The 15,271-nt window shown below is 59.7% G+C and overlaps 3 protein-coding genes across 3 annotated transcripts; 1 reads left to right on the forward strand and 2 right to left on the reverse strand.

Annotated features, from left to right (window-relative positions):
- Positions 1–42: 42 nt before the first annotated feature.
- On the reverse strand, positions 43–7,324 carry APBA3 (amyloid beta precursor protein binding family A member 3). The gene is made up of 11 exons (XM_027587904.2): positions 7,192–7,324; positions 5,966–6,568; positions 5,838–5,877; positions 2,705–2,850; positions 2,470–2,556; positions 2,217–2,378; positions 1,609–1,788; positions 1,315–1,527; positions 603–722; positions 361–501; positions 43–270 (listed from the first exon to the last, which is right to left on the reverse strand). Exons 2-11 carry the CDS (start codon positions 6,539–6,541, stop codon positions 199–201), a joined length of 1,737 nt encoding a protein of 578 aa, XP_027443705.1. The 5' UTR covers positions 6,542–6,568; positions 7,192–7,324; the 3' UTR covers positions 43–198.
- Positions 7,325–8,278: 954 nt separating this feature from the next.
- On the forward strand, positions 8,279–11,481 carry MRPL54 (mitochondrial ribosomal protein L54). Its single transcript, XM_027584765.2, is given in 4 exon segments — positions 8,279–8,438; positions 9,103–9,268; positions 9,906–9,927; positions 9,929–11,481. Coding segments are annotated over 4 exon segments (417 nt in total). The 5' UTR covers positions 8,279–8,320; the 3' UTR covers positions 10,040–11,481.
- An 839-nt stretch (positions 11,482–12,320) lies between these two features.
- Positions 12,321–14,056, reverse strand: RAX2 (retina and anterior neural fold homeobox 2). The gene is made up of 3 exons (XM_027587801.1): positions 14,030–14,056; positions 13,359–13,593; positions 12,321–12,659 (listed from the first exon to the last, which is right to left on the reverse strand). Exons 2-3 carry the CDS (start codon positions 13,572–13,574, stop codon positions 12,321–12,323), a joined length of 555 nt encoding a protein of 184 aa, XP_027443602.1. The 5' UTR covers positions 13,575–13,593; positions 14,030–14,056.
- Positions 14,057–15,271: the final 1,215 nt, after the last annotated feature.

Below are 15,271 nucleotides of genomic sequence, written 5' to 3' on the forward strand. Positions count from 1 at the left end.
AGTGAGAGTCAGTCCTGTCTCTCCTCTCTCAACCCCACAGACCTCGATCCAAGATCTTGCCCATTTTTTTTAAGCATTTAATGTTTTACATCAGAAAATAACACGGCGCCCAGAAGCCTTGGAGGCCCCACAGACGGGCTCCCAGGGCTTCTGGGGCTAAGGCACAGCAGGGGGAGGGACGGGGGCGCTGGTGGCTGGTCACAGGTACACGGGCTGCTCCTGGCCGGTGAGCAGGCGGTAGGTGGCGGCCGGCATCATTTTGATGTGGACCTGGGGGGCCAGAGAGAAGGCCAGCGGCTCAGGGGGGGGCCTGCACTGGCCGGAGGGGCGCCCCCCTGGACCCGCCCGCTGCCCACACACCTCCGTGTGGGCCTCGGTGAGCAGCTCGATGATGCGGGCGTGCGGCGTGGCCACCACGCTGTGCCCGTTGATCTCGATGATGCGGTGCCCCACACGCACGCCCCCGCGCTCTGCGATTCCGCCCCGGAGGAGACTGCAGACCTGGAGGGGACAGGGAGGGGCCGCGGCCGCTCAGGCAGCCGCGCTCGGGGGCCACCAGCCCCCCCCCCCCCGCCTCCCCCGTCCTGGGGCTGGGGTCTCACGATGCCGTCCTCCACGCAGAAGCCCAGCTGTTCACGGGTGTGGGGCCGGCGGATGATGGCTGTGGTGACCGGCGGGCAGTGGATGATGCTGAGGGTCACCAAGGTCTGTGACCTCACCTCCTGTGTAGGACATGGGCTGTTGGCCTAGCAGGGCCTCTCGGTACACTGCAGCCCCCTGGGGCCTCAGTTTACCCACTCGTGAAATGGAGCTTCAGAGTCAAGGCTCTTGATTCTAGAAGACCCCTTGAGAAGCAGCTAAGAACACAGACTCAAGCTGGGCGGCCTCAGGTCGGAGCGGTGACCTCTCCCCTCCCTATCTGTGGCCTCAGTTTCCCTGTCGAGAGCACATTGCTAGCAGCGTCTGCCACGCTCAAACATAACATGCTGCGTGGACCGTGTCGGGCTTGCCCTTCTGACCTGGCCAGGTCCTTCCCCGCTCTGAGCCTCAGTTTCCCCAGCCGGCAACAAGGGTCAAGACTCAAGAACACACTGGCTGCCTCGGGGCAGAGAGGAAGGCTCCCGACGCTGCAGCTAGACCGCCTGGGTTCGAATCTTGCCTTCACCCCATCAAGGCCCCCCCCGGACCAGCAGCGTCCCCTCTCCAAGGCTCTGTCTCCTTGAGCACACGGGGGCGGGTAGGACTTCATGCTCTACCTTGCCCCTTCTGGACCGCGCCAGGGAAGGGCCCCCGGCCACCCTGCAGGGGACTCACGCGGACGGCGGCCTGGCAGGCGGCCAGGGGCAGCCCCACCAGGCTGGTCCCATTGATGGCAGTGAGGCGGTCCCCGATGCTGAGGGCCCCCGAGCGCTCGGCGGGCCCCCCGTGCAGCAGGTTGGCGATGACAGCCGTGGGCAGCAGGGAGCCCCAGCCCGACTCCACCAGGGCCACGCCCAGGCCCTCGCCCCGGCGCTTCTCGATGCACACCTGGGAGGGGGACACGAGGTGGGAGGCATGAGGGCTGCTCTGTTGGGGGGCTGGCGGGGGCCCACCGGCCTGCTTGCTCACCTCCCTGCAGTTCTCGCTGTTGGAGAAATGGTCGAGGTCCCCATTGTGGAGGTGGCCGGGGCCCGCGGCGCCCTGGCTCTGCTGGGCACCCACCTGGTTGGGGTCGATGCCACTTTCCCGAAGGAACTGGCTGTAGGCCACGGTGAAGGCCTGGCCGATGGCCTGAGCGATGAGCTGGGCCTGCAGGCCGATGGGCAGCATCTCTCGGGGGGGTGTCCCACCCACCTCCTTCAGGTCCCCCAAACCCTCTGGCGTCCCCAGAGCCGAGCCCTCCCACCCCCACAGGGAGGCAGCATTCCCAAGAGACAGCACAATGCCCTGTGGCTTCGGGGACTGTGGAAACCAGCCCCTGTCTTGGGGAATTTATGGGGGGGCGAGGGGAGGGGAGGGAGACAGGCCCGGAGCGGGGAGGTTCAGGGGTCGGCTGCCAGTCTCCAAGGCTTACGGGAAGGACCAGGGGCTTCGGGGGTGGGGAGGGGGACAGCGGCCCGCGCCGAGGACCAATGGAAGGATGCTGCAGTGACAGTGTGGCCAGGCGGGCTCTGGCATAGGGTGGGGCCGGCCCGGGTCCCCCTCTCCCCCAGGACGCCCAGAGCAGGGCTGCTCACGTCCTCGGAGTGGAAGACGTGGCACAGTATCTTGTAGAGCCTATGGCTGTGGGCCTGGGATGCCGGCCGCCGGGCCAGCCGCCGCCGGGCCATGAGCACCAGCACACTGCCGATGTCAGCAATGTAGGAGATGGTCTGCAGGGCGTGGTCCATCATGGCCTCCTGGAGGGGGGGGGGGGAGACCAAGCGTGGGCGGGCTGTGCGGGCGCTCGGCGGGGCCCCCACACCCCGGAGGCCGGGCCTGGCTCCGTACCTGGGAGTCGGCCGTCAGAACCTTGACCCTCTTGGTGGACACAAAGAGGTCCACTTCCGTCATGGGCTGGGTCTCCCCGTCAGGGGCCTGTGGGGGTGGGTGGGAGGTGGAGGCCCGCGAAGACCCAGCCTCTGCCGCGCTGGGCTCCAGGGGCCTTGGAGGACCTGGCCGGCAGCCCACCCGCCCACCCGCCCACTGGCCGCAGGGAACCCCAGCTGCGCAGCCCTGGCTTCACCTTGACACGGTCCATCGCCTCCCGGGCCTGGGCCATGCGTGTGCTGGGAGGTGGGTTCCGCTCGGACACCAGCTGGGTGGAGCCCAAGTATTTGGCCCCAAATATGACACCGTCTAGGAGGTCTTCATGGTCACAGGGACCAGGTACTAAAAGCAACAGTGGAGAAGGGTCAGCCCCTGTGAGCCCTGAGCCACGCACGTCCAACCCCACGGGCTCTGCCCTGGGTCTTGGCTCCCTCAGTGGTCTGGAAGCACGGTGTTCTACCCCATGGCTTAGCACTCTTGAGACATACACATCCGCCTACTGTTCCAGAACCATCCCATTAGCAGGAGCCACAGACATCCAGAGCCTCTTGTCGGTCTAGAGCCAGCTGGACTCTGTCCACGGCTCACGGACTCCAGGGCAGAGGACCCAGTTTCAGGAGCCCTCTGAGAGTCTAGAACCACAGCAGGATCCAAAAACCGCTCTAGCCCTCAGGCACCTCCACCTTGTGTTTCTAGAATTCTGTCATCAGGCTAGAACCAGGCAGTCTCTTTTCTAAAACCAGCAACATTACAAAACCAGTCACCTGTACTCAGTGGTTCTGGAATTCCCCGAATCAATCTGAAGCCATTTAGCTTTGCCCACTGTTCTAGATTTCTCCCTTGTCAGCCCAGGACCGGAGACAACTCTACTCCATAGTTGTAGAACTGCCCAGAGTAGGAAGAGACAACGTCCCACATGTCTAAAAACTCTCACACCGTCCAGAACCCCAAATGGCTTCCATTTGTGGTTCTAGAGCTCCCTGACAGCTCTCAAACCATAGAATTCTGCAGGGGTTCTAGAAATCAGCACCCCTCCAGAACCACATTTTCCCACTCCGTGATTCTGTAACTTCTTAATCATGATGGCATTGGGTAGCTCTTCCTATGGTTCTAGAACATCCTCAAATAGTCGGGACAGCTCAGCTGTCCCCAGTGAGTCCAAGAATGATCTGAGTAGTCCAGAAATGAACAACTCTGCACATAGTTCTAGAATTCCACCAACTTAGCCCAGAACCACACAAAACTCTGCCGTCGAGCTCCGTTAATTCCCTGAGCAATCTAGAACCAGCCAGTTCTCCCAGTTCTAGAATGTCTTAACAAGGAGTGGTTGCTTTTTTGGGTTAGAACTGCAGGTGCAGGCCCCAGCTCTGGATGACTCGAAGTGAATTTAAAGTACAGCCCGTTCTGCCCATTATCTTTCGTGATCTAAGATTCTGGAACAACAGAACTCCACTCTGGGGTTCTAGAACTGCACCATCCAATATGCTAGCAGCCAGGCACGTGTGGGGATTGGGCACCTGAAATGTGGCAACTGAAAATGCACACTGGATTTTAAAAAATTTAGTATGAAAAAAAGGTAAAATAATTATAAGATATTAATTATACATGGAAACACCTTAAATAGATTGAATTAATTAAAATGTTAATTACTTTTTCCTGGTTTTTTTTTTTAAGTTTTTGTTTTCTAAGTAATCTCTACACCCAAAATGGGGCTCGAAATCATGACCCCAAGATCAAGAGTCACACATCCTCTGACCGAGCCAGTCAGGCGCCCCTATGTTTATTTTTTTAAAGCAGATAACTAGGAAATTAAAAGTTACACACAGGGGTGCCTGGCTGGTTCAGTTGTTTGAACATCTGACTCCTGATTTCGGCTCAGGTCATGATCTCAGGGTCATGGGATCCAGCCCTGTGTCAAGCTCTGCACTCAGCAGAGAGGCTGCTTAGGATTTTCTTTTTTTCTTTTTTAAGATTTTATTTGTGTATTTGAGAGAGAGAGTGAGCACAAGCAGGGGGAGCGACAGAGGGGGAGGGAGAAGCAGGGAGCCCAACGTGGGGCTCGATCCCAAGCCAAGGGCAGATGCTTAACAGACTGAGCCACCCAGGTGCCCTGCTTGGGATTTTTCTCTCTCCCTCTCCCTCTGCCCCTCCCCCTGCTAGCATGCACACACTCTCTTTCAAAATAAAATCTTTTTTAAAAAAAGTTACACATCACTCACATTATGATTCTATTGTATAGCACGACTCTAGAACTTTCTGATTACTCCGGAATCAGACAGCCCTGCCCACGGTGCTAGAACACCCCGAGCTAGAATGGTATATGCTCTATTCACCCCATGATTATGAAACCCCCCAGTCTAGACAGCTCTGTTCACCATTCTAGAACACTATCAGCCCAAGTTCTTTTAATCTAGAACCAAGGCCAAATTCTGGAACTCCCAAGGTGAGTCATGGCTCCACCCATGATTCCAGCACCTTCTTGGAACTGTAAGTCCAAACCAGCTTCACCTTCCCACAACCATAAAACTTGCTCTTTGACTTACAGCCTCAGGTAGTTTGGGGGGTTAATCCTAGAACATTCTAGGTGCCCAGAACTGGTTCTTTCCATGCTTTCAGGGCAGAAATTGAGAAACTTTTTTTTTTTTTTTTAAAGCAGGCTCCACACCCAGCCTGGAGCCCAACGTGGGGCTTGAACTCACAGCCCCAAGATCAAGACCTGAGCTGAGCTCAAGAGTTGGACACTTAAGTGACTGAGCCATCCAGGCATCCCAAGATTGACAAACTTTTTATGCAGGGGCCCAACAGTAAATACGTTTGTCTTTGTGGGCCAGATGGTCTGCGCTGCAACTATTCAACCTGGCCGTTGTAACATGAAAACCACAGTAGACAATACGTAAATGAATGGGCATGACGGTGTCTCAATAAAACTTTATTTGTGGACACTGAAATTTGAGTTGCACATTATTTTCATGCATCAAGAAATACTATTCTGTTTTTTTCCAACCACGTAAAAACATAAAACCCACTGGTAGCTCACAAGACATGCCAGAACAGGCGGGTTGGATTTGATCGCAGATGGTAATTTGCCAAGCCCTGCTCTAGAACCATGCTACAAATGCCACACATGCCCTTCCATCCCCTATTCATTCTAGAACATTCTCACCACTCTCTCCCCACTCCCAGACCATCTGGAATCTACTCAACCAACCTCCGAGCCTCTCTAGAAACAACTCCTTCCTGGCAAACTTTGTACCATTTTGGGAGGAGCCTGATTGGGGCGATTCTGAAATTTCTAAGTCCCTGGGGGCCAGGGTGGGCAGGACACTCACCCTCCTGGAGGGCAGGGTATGTCACCAGGGTCTTGGGGTTCTGGAAGAAGACAGAAGAGGGGCAGGACTGAGTCCCCTGGCTTGGTTTCTGGCAGCAGAGGCGGCCTGGGGGGCGGGACAGGCTCTACCTGGGTATCGGCAGGCGGTTCTTCAGGAGCAACCAGAGGTACCGTCTCCAGCCACGGTTCCGGGGAGCTGCTTGAGCTCCTGCTGCCGCCATGCTCGGCAGAAGCTCCCTCCACCCATTCCGGGGCACTGGTATCTCCGTCTGGGTCCTCAGGGGGCTGCAGCGGGCGAGGGGCAGGGTCCGGAGGCTCCTTGGGACAAGACTGGGAAGGAGGGCATTCCTGGCAGTGCAAAAGGCTCAGCAGGTCGTCTCGGCCGGCCTCGGCAGACAAGAGCCCATGGGCATCAGCAACGTCCTGGGAGGCCAGGCCGTGGCCCGTGGCCACGTGCAAGGGGCAGGGAGGTCCATCCGGGGACAAGCCCACCAGATCACCAGGCAGAGCCTCAAACTGTTGCACCAGGTCCTCAATACTTGGCCCATCGAGTTCCATCTGACTCAGGCTGCCGGAGCGTCCCGGCACCCGGTCCCACTGGCAGTTGGGGGTGAGGTCCTGGGAGGGTGAAATTGTGTCCCTGGGCTCCTCCAAGTCCATTGCTGGAGGGCCTGAGGGAGATTGGGAAGTTGTCAGGAATTCCATGCCTGGACCCCAGGCTCAGGCCAACATCTGAAAGAGAGATTCAAAGATAAGATTTCCTGAGTGCCAACGTGGTGCCAAGCTCTAGGTGGGCGCCGTTCATGTAGAACACAGAATTTAATCCCCACCATACCCTGCAAGGAAGGGTCTGCTATGATCTCCAATTGATAGAAGAGGAAATCCAGATGCAGAACAGGCAGTTGTAAGACAGTGGCTTCATAGGCTCCGAACCCCGGAGTACTCCCCTGTTACCTGTCAGCCCAGGCCTCTCCCCACCCGGGGACCCTGCTCCTCCAGACTTGGTTCTTCCAGGTCTCCTCCCACCGCGACGTGTAACCCAGGCTGGAGACACTGCCTGACTATACAGACCCGGTAGGTGCAGGTCCCCGAGACCTCGGACTCAGGACCCCAGACTTAATACTAGAGATCCAAGACGCCAGAAAGCAGAGCCTACTCTCAAAACTTCCAACGCCACGCTCAAGATCAACCCCGGACTCTGACCCGGACCTCAGAACCCAGCCTGAAGACGTAACTTCACCTAAAGCTACGAGTTAAGACCCCGGTCCTCTCACAGACCCCCCGCCTCAAGACTTCAGACCCCCTTCTTCAGCCGCCAGCTCCAGACCCCGCTCTGCCCCCGCCGGGACACTCACTTTCCAAACCGAGGTGGCCTCAGACCGCGAGACCCCCCCAGAACCCCACGCCCCCAGCCGGACAGTCCTCCACTGGCCGCGGATCGCCGATTCCCGGCAGCGGCGCCGGCAGGTCTGTCCGCGCAGCGCTCGGACCCACTGGGCTTGCGCACGTTTGCGGGACCTGCTGGGAAATGTAGTTCTCCCCGCTAGCCTCGCCGCGCGGGAGCGCTAGGTGCCGGAATCAAGGGTTCGAATCCCGGGCCGCAGTTTACACAGAGTGGGAGTCCCGGCTGGCCTCTGGACCTGTTTCCTCAATTACAAATTGGGGTTAGTGATCACAGCCTGCCATCTACGGCTGTGGGCATGATTCCAATGGATGGCAGATGGATGGGAAGAAATGGGACTGGGAAATATTAAAGTGAGTCAACTCGAGAGACACCGGAAGCAGCGCAGGGACCCTATTGTAGACGGACTTCCGGTTTCGCTCACAGTAAGGGGGCGGAATGGCAAGTCCTGGCCTAACTTTTCATCCCTGAGCTTCGCTTCCGTAATTAAACTGGGGATAATAATAGTACCTACCTCCTACTTGTGAGGACTAAATGAGATCGAGCCGGCTACGGATTTAGCAAAAGGGCTGGGATATAATGAGTCTATTAGGTATTACCTAATTACTTTCAGGCTTTCGTTAATTGCTCATTGGATAGAATCAGGAATGCATACGGCGTGGTCTTAAAATAAGTGCTAACTGAAGAAGGGCAATAAGTAAATGAAATATCTTTAAAGTCCCCTCTTAACAGTAACAGGATATCTATAAAATTTTGAAGGTGGGCGCCTGGGTGGCTCAGTCGGTTAAGCGATTGCCCTCGGCTCCGGTCATGGTCCTGGAGTCCTGGGGTCGAGTCCCGCGTCGGGCTCCCTGCTCAGCGGGGAGTCTGCTTCTCCCTCTGACCCTCCCCCCTCTCTTGTTCTCTCTCTCAAATAAATAAATAAAAATCTTAAAAAAGAAAAAAGTTTTTAAGAAGATACCCGGAACGCCTAAGAGTGGAATACATTTCCCAGAAATCTCTAGGAGCCTACAACTCCCAAGCACCCCCTTGGCCGCTGTCGTCTCCCGGAAAAGGGCACGTGCCGGCAGTCTGCGTACGTCATGGCGGCCAGACGTCTCTTTGGGACTACGTGGGCCTGGACCGGCTGGCGGGCCCGGGAGCTCCCGGTCCCTGCCGAGCCTGGAAGACTCCTGGTGCGGGGTTATGCCAAGAGACCGGGTGAGCTGGGTTAGGAGGGACCCAGAGGGGAGAGGTTTGGGACATTGGGGAGTTAGTAGTGCGCAGGCGCTGGCTTGGGGAGGCGCTTCCTAGAATCAGTGCGCAAGCGCAAAGAGGCAGGCGCCGAGCTATACGCGCAGGCGCAGTTTGAGGTACCTGGGCTGTGATTGGACTCAGTGCCCCAGGTGCGGGGTGTCTTTCTTGCCGGGGGGGTGGGGGGGGGGGTTTGTCCTGAAGTTGGGTCCCAGTCCTGCCTGTGCCTTTAAAGGCACTGTGTGATTTTGAGCAAGTCGCCACCGGAACTTTGAGGACGCAGTGGGGCCCATCTGAGTATTAGCCACTGAAGCAAAGGCAAAATCACCCGGGTGTAGCCTGGCCTGACCTCCTTTGTTGGAAGGAGGGAATTGACAAAATGTTGGGCCTTCAAGACGCATACCAGCTCTTTTTCCGTGAGATAAACAGAATTGGAAAGCAGTGGCCTGGTCACTGTAAGCGTCAGTGTTTAATGCAGAATCCGCGTCCCACTTAAAATCGTCTTGGGTGCAGCACACTGTCTAGTCAGGGGCCCGGGGGGGGGGGGGCGCGACCAGGAGAAAGGGGTCAGAAGGGAAGGCCAGCCTCCCCAGGACGCAGCTGGCAGAAATGACTCTCTCCCACCCCCCAGTTATGAAGGGGGGCAAAGGCGGCAAAGGTGGAGTGGCCAGTGAGGCCCTGAAGGACCCAGACGTGTGCACGGACCCCGTCCGACTCACCACACATGCCATGGGCGTCAACATCTACAAGGAGGGCCAGGACGTGGTCCTGAAGCCAGACGCGGAGTACCCCGAGTGGTGAGTGAGCCAGGCTGGAGAGCCCCGAGAGCGCGTGCCAGGGCAAGGTCTCAGATCTGAGGTTTCCGTAGGGCCTCCCTGGGGAGGGGAGGCACGTGACGCAAGATCTGAGTGGGTGGAAGGAGCTTTAAAGGTAGAGGGAAGAGTCTGTGCAAAGGCCCCGGGGCAGGACTTTACCTGGTTTGTTAGCAGAACAGCAGGAAGTGAAGGTGGAGAGCAGAGGGAGATGGGGCAGGGAGGTGACGGATCTCGGCCTTTGCAGGGCCAGGGGGGATACAGGGAAGATTTTGCTCTTGGCCCCAGGACCAGTAGCAGGACATTGAAGCCATTGACCTGCGCTGATCCTTAAAGCTTAGGAAAGCTTCCGAAAGGTTGAATGGGTGGGTGGGGAGGTGTTCCCGGCAGATGGCACAGACAGTGGCCAGGAGGCAGCACAAGACTTGGTGTGTGCCCACCTCCAGTTCCAGCACCACTGGGATGGGGCAGCTTTTCCACAGCCAGGAACCCAGCTCGGGGTGGGAGGGTGGGCCCCGGGATCATGCCGGCCAGCCTGCTGCTGCCTCTGCCCACGGTTCCTGGGGTGGGGGACCTCTGGGGGTCTGCCCTGCCTCCCTGACTTCTGCCCACGCCACGGCAGGCTGTTCCAGATGAACGTGGGCCCCCCCCAAGAAGCTAGAAGAGCTGGACCCCGAGACCCGGGAGTACTGGCGGCTGCTGCGAAAACACAACATCTGGCGTCACAACCGTCTGAGCAAGAACCAGAAGTTCTAGCGGGGAGGGGCCGGCCGCCTGGAGCCACCAGGGACCTCACCAGGCCCCGAAGGAGGACCCCCGCGGCACAGCACATCTTCTCCACCCAGCCCCCATGGAAGACTTCATTTTCCTGGAGAAAACAGGGTTTTCTGAGAACAGAGGAGACCCCTGACCTGGTGCCTGTTTGGTCCCCACGGCGAGGCTGGGTCAGGGCCCTGGGGGACCGTCCCTGGCAGGCCCTGGCTGCTGTCTGGGGCTGGCAGGCAGGCAGGGGGCTGCCTCAGGCCCATGGCTCCAGGGGGAGGTTTTTCTAGCCACGCCATCTCAGTCACAAGGGACTCAAACCCGTTCCGAACTACCCGAACACGAGAGAGAGACGGAAGCGTCCAGGGCGGGCTCTGCCTTCAGGCGCGCTGGGCTCGGGCTTTGGTATCCAGGTGATGGCTCTCTCTGGCTCTGGGTCCTCGTAGCTCCGGTGGGTAGTTCTCCTGGAAAGGGGTGGCCCCAGGACTCCTGGCTGACGCCCCCTACCCAGTTTAGCAAGCCCAGCCAGAGGGAAGGGACTTCCTTTTCCTTCCTGCCAAGGTCATGTGTTCTCTGCATTGGCCAGTTGGGCCCCGGGACCTAGGCCTATCCACCGTCCTCCTGTCACCCCTCTAGTGCCCAGGGCTCAACCGCCCCCCTGCCCACCCCAGCAGGAAATGCATCCGGGAGTCTTGCATTTGGCACCAGGAACCTGACCCACAGCCTGAGTGAGAATCAGCTCCTAGCAGCCCTAGCTTCTGCCCTGCCTGGCTAGGGGAAGGGTCCCGGGGCCCTGGGGTGAGGCCTGAGAGGGTATGCGGTTGCAGGGGGGGGAGCGGCGGGATGCGGGCACCACCTGGGGGGCTGGACCGGGGGCCCTGCAGGCTCCTCTGTGCTGTCTGGTCTGGCGGCGTGGGCGGGGCTGGGGACTAATTCTGCCCCGTCCCAGGGAACCGAGAGCCCTCATCCTCTTAGGAGGACTCTGCCAAGCGGATTACCTGCCCTCCCTGGTGGCCCGCCCAGAGCAGGTCCCAACCCTCCCGTGGATCCCCGCGGCTCTCAGGGTACACACAGAGTTGTCATGGCCACAAGGCCTGGCCAGACCTGCCTCCTGTCACCTCCCTGTTGGTACCTCGCTCACTCCACTTCAGCCCCAGGGGCCACCTGGTGGTTCCTCCCACACACCAGGCTGGTCCCTGCCTCAGGGCCTTTGAACATGCCATTCCCTCTGCATGGGTGGCTCTTCCCCAAGGTGTTCCCATGGCTCGCTCTTTTACCTCCTCCAGTTCTCTGATGTCACCTCCAAGAGGCCCCTGAGCACCCTGTTGCACTGTAATCCTGCCACACACTCAGGATTGCTTCTTGGGGTTTTATTTTCTCTCAGCACTTAAAATCAGCTGGTGTTTTGTGTACGTATGTATTTATTTAACTGTGCTTCTTGTCTTCCTCCCACTGGAGTGGCGGCTCCATCAGGGCAGGGATTTTTGTCTGTTCACCATCACATCCGCATTACATGATGGATGGTTGGATGATGGGTGGGTGGGTAGATGGATGGTGCGTGGGTGGGCGGGCAGGCGATTGCCCCAGCTGCCACAAGGTAAAGAAAACACGGCCATGGGACTCTCGTATGAGATGCCAAGTGAACCGAGAAGAGCAGACCAGCTTGAACCCCAGTGGTGTGCACCGGTGTGAGGAGCCAGAAGTGAGCCTATGGTCACTTCATGGACAGAGCTCAAAGGCAGGGTGCTGGTCACTTGCAACTTCTGCCCTTGAGCCCCTCCCCTCCTGTCCTGACCCAGGCTGCCCTGTCCTACGGGGAGGTCCCCTGTCGTGCTGACACTGGGCCCGCCCCAAGCCTGGTCACACCCTGTTCCTTGCCCTTGATGGCCTCCTCGTCCTCGAGTCCAGCTGAGTTCTGGGAAGGGTGGTCATCAAGGGGTAAAGCGATTGGGCCCAGGACAGGCACACAGGAGCGCGCAGTGAAAGGGAATTTCTCCGAGAGCTGGGGCTCGGCTGTGAAGGACGAGGTGCAGGCGGGGCACCTGGGCGCCGTCAGAGTGGCTTGTGATGGCAGCCTTACTGTTCCAGAGCCTCCCCATCCACCGCACGCCCGTCTGGCGGATGGGGGGGGGGGGGGGGCGAGGCCCCAGGCCAGGCCATCTCCTTCCTGAGACAGTGCCGGTCTCCTTGCAGGGCAGGCTGAGGAGGTGGTGGAGGGGACCGACGTGGGTGGCCACGGACAGGCCGAGATGAGAGGGCTAGCTGGCCTCCAGACTCAGGCCGGTGGCCAGGCCCTGTCCAGAGCCTGCGCGTGCTCCTTGGCCAGCAGCCGCAGGGATGCCTCCTCCAGGGTGAAGCCCTCCGTGAAGGCCGGACCAAAGGCATGGGGCCCGAAGGATGCCTGCAGCCCGGGCCCCGGCCCCAGGAGGCGCGGGAGGCCTGGCACGGCCGGGGGCCCGGGGCCCAGCCAGGGCTCCAGGGGCAGTGGCATGGCTGGCGGGCGGGCAAACGGCAGTGCCGGGGCCTCGGGGAGCCTTGGGGCTGCCCCAGCCCCGGAGCCTGACTCCAGACGCTCCTGGCGGCGCCACTTGGCCCGGCGGTTCTGGAACCACACCTGGAGGTAGTGAGAGGGGTGCTCCTGGTTCAGGGTCCGTGGGGAGGAGCCAGCCCACTCTTCCCCACCCCACTGCGTCCTTTGGGGCTCCCAGCTTTGCAGGGTTCTGCCTGCTGTCCGGCCTGACTCCCTCCTGCTGCAGGGCCAACGTCGTGTTATCTACCTCGAGCGAAGGATTCCTCTCAGGGCCCCCATCAGGTCAGCCCCAAGTCTCCTGAAGCTAAGCTCTCCTCACCACTCCGCCCAGCCCCTCAGGCTCCGCGGCCTCTCTTGGCCCTGGGCACCGGGTCCGAGCCACTCGGAGATCTTTCTCAGCCACACTCTGCCTCCCCGTCCACCCGCTTTGCACCGGCTGGAAACGCCTCCAGTGTAACCCCTCCACTGCTCAGTGCACACTCCTGGATGCTTAGAGATCACCTGGCTCCTTTCTTTCTCTTACTTTCTCTCTCTTTTTAAGACTTTAAGTAATCTCTACACCCAACATGGGGCTCGAACTGACAACCTTGAGGTCAAGAGTCGCACGCTCTACCAGCTGAGCCAGCCGGACGCCCCCACCCTTTCTGCTTTCTAACTGGAAAACTTTTACTCAACCGCCAAGGTCCCGGTCCCACACCCCCTCCTCTGGGAAGCCTTCCCAGCTTGGAGACCTGCTGCCTACACACCGGGAGGGTCCCTCCCTGGGCTGTGGGGTGCCCTCACCTGCACGCGCACCTCAGGCAGGTGCACCTTGGCCGCCAGCTCCTCGCGGCTGTAAACGTCCGGGTAGTGGGAGGCCTCGAACGCCCTCTCCAGCTGGTGCAGCTGGTACGTGGTGAAGGTCGTGCGGTTCCTCCGGTGCTTCTTCTTGGGGGCTTCCTCGCCCGGGCCCGGCCCCCCACCCTCTGCTGCCGGCCCCTCGCCGGGGCTCAGGAACATGGCTTCTCCGCACCCCCACCTGGCCGGGCGGCAGCAGGACGGGAGGCTGTGAGACGGCAGCAGGGACGGCCAGCTGGGGAGGGCAGGGGAGCCCCCAGCCCCTGCCGGGCCCGGGCTGAGATGCGCCGGGGAGCCGCGCTGGGGCCTGCATTCACTCGGCCTCCCTGCCTCCCGGTCCACCGAGGGATGCTCGCGCTCTCCGTGCGTCTCCTCTTCTCTCTGTGTGTCTGTCCCTCCACCTCTATGCCCACTCTCCCGCTCGAGCTCTCCCTGACGGCCTCCATCGGCCTGCAGCTCAGCTTTGGTCTGTCCGTCCATCTCTCTGTGTGCCCGGGACCCCCAGGAAGGCAGGAGGCTGGGACACTGCCCCCATAGTCCTGCCCCCCATCCTGGGGGGCTCTCTGCACCCCCAACTCCCACCAGGGCCCACCTGTGCCCACCTGCCCAGTACTCACCGCCCCCAGCAGCCCCTCGACAGCCCCAGTATCCACGCAGCTCTGGCCCCAGCGGGCCTAGCACCCCGTCTGCCGCTGGCCTGGCCCTGCCAGAACCAAGCGGGGAGCGGGTTGGGGTCTGGCGAGGTGAAGATTAGAGCGAGGTGATTACTGGAGGCGGCCCCTCCCGCCCGGGCGCTGGCTGCAGAGGGCGGGCATGGGGGAGGACAGCTGGGGCTCCGGAGGGGTGTGACCGTCGGCCTGGGTCCACCTCCCCTCGCAGTAGGACACCAACAAGGGCCTCCCCCTCTCTGGGCCTCAGTTTCCCTAGCTGTAGAAGGGTGACGCCAGGACCTACCTGATGGGGCTCTCATGGGGCAAGGAGGAGATGAAAGTAGAGCATTGCACAGCGACTGGCATACAGTAGGTGCTCAGTGAATGTCCACTGCTACTGTTTTTATCAGCTGGGGCTAGAAAAAGTTCCTCGTAGACACACAGGTGGTGACAGGGGTGGGGGAAGCCGAGGTCCTGACAGGTGAAGGCAGTTCCAGTCGCCTCCCCCAGACACTGAGCTGACCGGGGAGTAGGGGGCCTTTTCGCTGGGTTTTGAGGAATGGATAGAAGTTCACTCTTCATTCATTCAATGAACGTTATTGAGCACTTGCTGTATACCAGGTACTGTTCACAGAGGTGAACAAAACAGACACAAATCTTGGAGCTGACATGCTAGGAGGGGAGATAGACAATCAGCAGATAAGACATAGAGGGTGTCGGGTGGTCATAAGGCTAATGAGAAAACTCAAGCGGGGGGGTGGGGAAGAGGGTGGGTTGCTCTTTTAGAGAAAGTTCTCAGAATGGGGGATGGAGGGCAAGGCTAAGACCCTGGACACAGCCATGTATGAAGGGGAGGGTGCTCGGGAATCGCGGGAGGTTGTGGAGCAGGGGCGGGGACATAGTCAGATGGCATTTTGGAGGAATATCTCCTGTGGGCAAGATGGGAGGCCGGGAGGAGGCTAGAGCCCTGATCAGGGCCAGGGCTGTGGGATGGACATGGGGGGAGAGGGGGACAGAGGAACAATCCTCGGGGAGGAAGTCTGGGGGAAGAGGGAGGAACCGGCCATACCCAGGCCCCCGTTTTGGGGACAGGTCGATGACAAGATTGTCCCAGAGGCAGTGGCCCGAGAGCCAGAGCAGGTTCCAGGGGAAGCCCCTGAGGCGGTTTGCCCACCCCCGCCCCCACCCAAAGAGCCCGGGGCCCAAGAG

Source organism: Zalophus californianus, chromosome 1, assembly GCF_009762305.2.
Source record: "Zalophus californianus isolate mZalCal1 chromosome 1, mZalCal1.pri.v2, whole genome shotgun sequence".
NCBI lineage: Eukaryota > Metazoa > Chordata > Mammalia > Carnivora > Otariidae > Zalophus > Zalophus californianus.